This window comes from Chiloscyllium plagiosum, chromosome 41 (assembly GCF_004010195.1).
Source record: "Chiloscyllium plagiosum isolate BGI_BamShark_2017 chromosome 41, ASM401019v2, whole genome shotgun sequence".
In the NCBI taxonomy this organism is placed as follows: domain Eukaryota; kingdom Metazoa; phylum Chordata; class Chondrichthyes; order Orectolobiformes; family Hemiscylliidae; genus Chiloscyllium; species Chiloscyllium plagiosum.
Genome location: NC_057750.1, coordinates 9,963,624 through 9,967,313, shown reverse-complemented (window position 1 = coordinate 9,967,313; position 3,690 = coordinate 9,963,624). Strand labels below are relative to the sequence as shown.

At 56.0% G+C, this 3,690-nt stretch overlaps 1 protein-coding gene across 1 annotated transcript; it reads left to right on the top strand.

Annotated features, from left to right (window-relative positions):
* Positions 1-2,058: 2,058 nt before the first annotated feature.
* On the top strand, positions 2,059-3,270 carry LOC122542701 (cold-shock protein CS120-like). Its single transcript, XM_043680680.1, has one exon. It carries the CDS (start codon positions 2,059-2,061, stop codon positions 3,268-3,270), a length of 1,212 nt encoding a protein of 403 aa, XP_043536615.1.
* The last annotated feature ends 420 nt before the right edge of the window (positions 3,271-3,690 follow it).

Sequence of the window (3,690 nt, the reverse complement as noted above, 5' to 3'; positions counted from 1 at the left end):
GGTCATTCACGGGGCACATGGTCACTCAGGGACACATGGTCACTCAAGGATCCATGGTCACTCAGGGGCATATGGTCACTCAGGGGGCACAAGATCACTCATGGGGCCCATAGTCACTCAGCGGCACATGGTCACTCAGGGATCCATGGTCACCCAAAGGGCACATGGTCACTCAGGGGCACATGGTTACTCAAGGGGCACATGGTCATTCAAGGATCCATGGTCACTCAGGGGCACATGGTCACTCAGGGCGACATGTTCACTCAGGGGCCCATGGTCACTCCGGGGCACGTAGTCACTCCGGGGCACATGGTCACTCAAGGGACACATGGTCACTCAGGGATCCATGGTCACTCAAGGATCCATGGTCACTCAGGGGCACATGGTCACTCAGGGATCCATGGTCACTCAGGGGGACATGGTCACTCAGGGGCACATGGTCACTCGGGGGGGACATGGTCACACATGGGGCCCATGGTCACTCAGGTATCCATGATCACTCAGGGGCACATAGTCACTCAGGGATCCATGGTCACTCAGGGGGACATGTTCACTCAGGGGCACATGGTCACTCAGGGGGCACATGATCACTCATGGGGCCCATAGTCACTCAGGGGCACATGGTCACTCAGGTATCCATGGTCACTCAGGGGCACATGGTCACTCAGGGGGCACATGATCACTCATGGGGCCCATAGTCACTTAGGGGCACATGGTCACTCAGGTATCCATGGTCACACAGGGGCACATGGTCACTCAGGGGCATATGGTTACACATGGGGCAGGTGGTCACTCAAGGCCCATGATCATTCAGGGGCACGTAGTCACTCAGGGGCACATGGTCACTCAAGGGGCACATGGTCACTCAGTGATCCATGATCACTCAGGGGCACGTAGTCACTCAGGGGCACATGGTCACTCAGGGATACATGGTCACTCAAGGGACACATAGTCACTCAGGGGCACATGGTCACTCGGGAGCACATGGCCACTCAACGGGCACATGGTCACTCAGGGGCACATGGTCACTCAAGGGGCACATGGTCACTCAGGGATCCATGGTCACTCAGGAGCACATGGTCACTCAGGGGTCATGGTCACTCAGGGGCACGTGGTCACTCAGAGATCCATGGTCACTCGGCGACATGGTCACTCTGGAATCCATGGTCACCTGGGAGCACATGGTCACTCAGGGATCCATGGTCACTTGAGAGCACATGGTCACTCAGGGGCACATGGTCACTCAGGGTGTCCATGGTCACTCGGGGCACATGGTCACTCAAAGGCATGTGGTCACTCAGGGATCCATGGTCACTCAACGGGCACATGGTCACTCAGGGGCACATGGTCACTCAGGGTCCATAATCACTCAAGGGCACATGGTCACTCAAGGGGCACATGGTCACTCTGGGGCCATGGTCATTAAGGGGCACATGGTCAATCAGGGATCCATGGTCACCCAAGGGGCACTTTGTCACTCAGGGATCCATGGTCACACAGGGGCACATGGTCACTCAGGGATCCATGGTCACTCAAGGGGCACATGGTCACTCAAGGGCACATGGTCACTCAGTGGGCTCATGGTCACTCAGCGGCACATGGTCACTCAGGGATCCATGGTCACTCAGGGGGCACATGGTCACTCAAGGGCACATGGTCACTGAGGGAGCACATGGTCACTCATGGGGCCCATAGTCACTCAGGGGCACATGGTCACTCAGGAACCCATGGTCACTCAAGTGACACATGGTCACTCAGGGGCACATGGTCACTCAGGGGTCATGGTCGCTCAGGGGTCATGGTCACAAAAGGGGCCCATGGTCACTCAAGGGGCACATGTTCACAAAAGGGGCCCATGGTCACTCAAGGGGCACTTGTTCACTCAAGGGGCCCATGGCCATTCAAGGGGCCCATGGTCATTCAAGGGGCACATGGTCACTCAGGGGCAATGGCCACTCAGGGGCACATGGTCACTCAGGGATCCATGGTCACCCAAGGGGCACATGGTCACTCAGGGGCATATGGTTACTCAAGGGGCACGTGGTCACTCAAGGATCCATGGTCACTCAAGGGCACATGGTCACTCAGGGATCCATGGTCACTCAGGGGCACATGGTCACTCAGGGGGACATGTTCACTCAGGGGCACATGATCACTCAGGGATCCATGGTCACTCAGGGGCACATGGTCACTCAGGGGCACAAGGTTACACATTGGGCACGTGGTCACTCAAGACCCATGATCACTCAGGGGCAAGTGGTCACTCAGGGACACATGGTCACTCAAGGGGCACATGGTCACTCAGTGATCCATGATCATTCAGGGGCACGTAGTCACTCAGGGTCACATGGTCACTTAAGGAGCACATGGTCACTCAGGGGCACATGGTCACTCAGGGATCCATGGTCACTCAGGGATACATGGTCACTCAAGGGACACATGGACACTCAGGGGCACATGGTCACTCGGGAGCACATGGCCACTCAAGGGGCACATGGTCACTCGGAAGCACATGTTCACTCAAGGGGCACATGGTCACTCAGGGGCACATGGTCACTCAAGGGGCACATGGTCACTCAGGGATCCATGGTCACTCAGGGGTCATTGTATCTCAGGGGCACATGGCCACTCAGGGGGCACATGGTCACTCAGGGGTCATGGTCGCTCAGGGGTCATGGTCACAAAAGGGGCCCATGTCACTCAAGGGGCACTTGTTCACTCAAGGGGCCCATGGTCATTCACGGGGCCCATGGTCATTCAAGGGGCACATGGTCACTCATGGAGCCCATAGTCACTCAGGGCCACATGGTCACTCAGGGATCCATGGTCACTCAAGGGGCACATGGTCACTCGGAAGCACATGTTCACTCAAGGGGCACATGGTCACTCAAGGGGCACATGGTCACTCGGGGATCCATGGTCACTCAGGGGCACATGGTCACTCAGGGGCACATGGTCACTCGGGGGTACATAGTCACTCATGGGGCCCACGGTCACTCAGGAATCCATGGTCACTCAGGAATCCATGGTCACTCAGAGGGACATGGTCACTCATGGGCATATGTTCACTCAAGGGCACATGGTCACTCAGGGGGACATGGTCACTCAGGGGGCCCATGGTCACTCAAGGGGCACATGGTCACTCAGGGGCACATGGTCACTCAAGTGCACATGGTCACTCAGGGGCACATGGTCACTTGGGGCACATTGTCACTCAGGGACACATGGTCACTCAGGGGCCCATGGTCACTCAGGGGGACATGGTCATAAAAGGGGCACATGGTCACTCAGGGGGCACATGGTCACTCAGGGGGACATGGTCACTCAGGAGCCAGTACAACTCAGAACCCATTGTCTCTCAGGCTGGTTGCTACATTATCAAGAGACTATTGGGGCACTGGAGCGGATGCTGGGGAGATTTCGAAGGATGTTACCAGATATGCCGGGGAACACATCGGAAACTGTGGGTTGTATGGGGACAGTGGTGTAGCCATAATGTCAGGAGACCAGTAAATGCAGAGCTCCAGGCTACATTTCTGGAGATGTGCGTTCAAACCCCACCATGGCTGACGGTGAAATTTGTATTAATTAAAAACCTGGATTTTAAAAAATGGTGATCATGAAATTAACTTCAATGTTTTGCTGATATCCTTTAGGAAGGAAATCTGCCAAGCTTACCTGGTCTGGCCT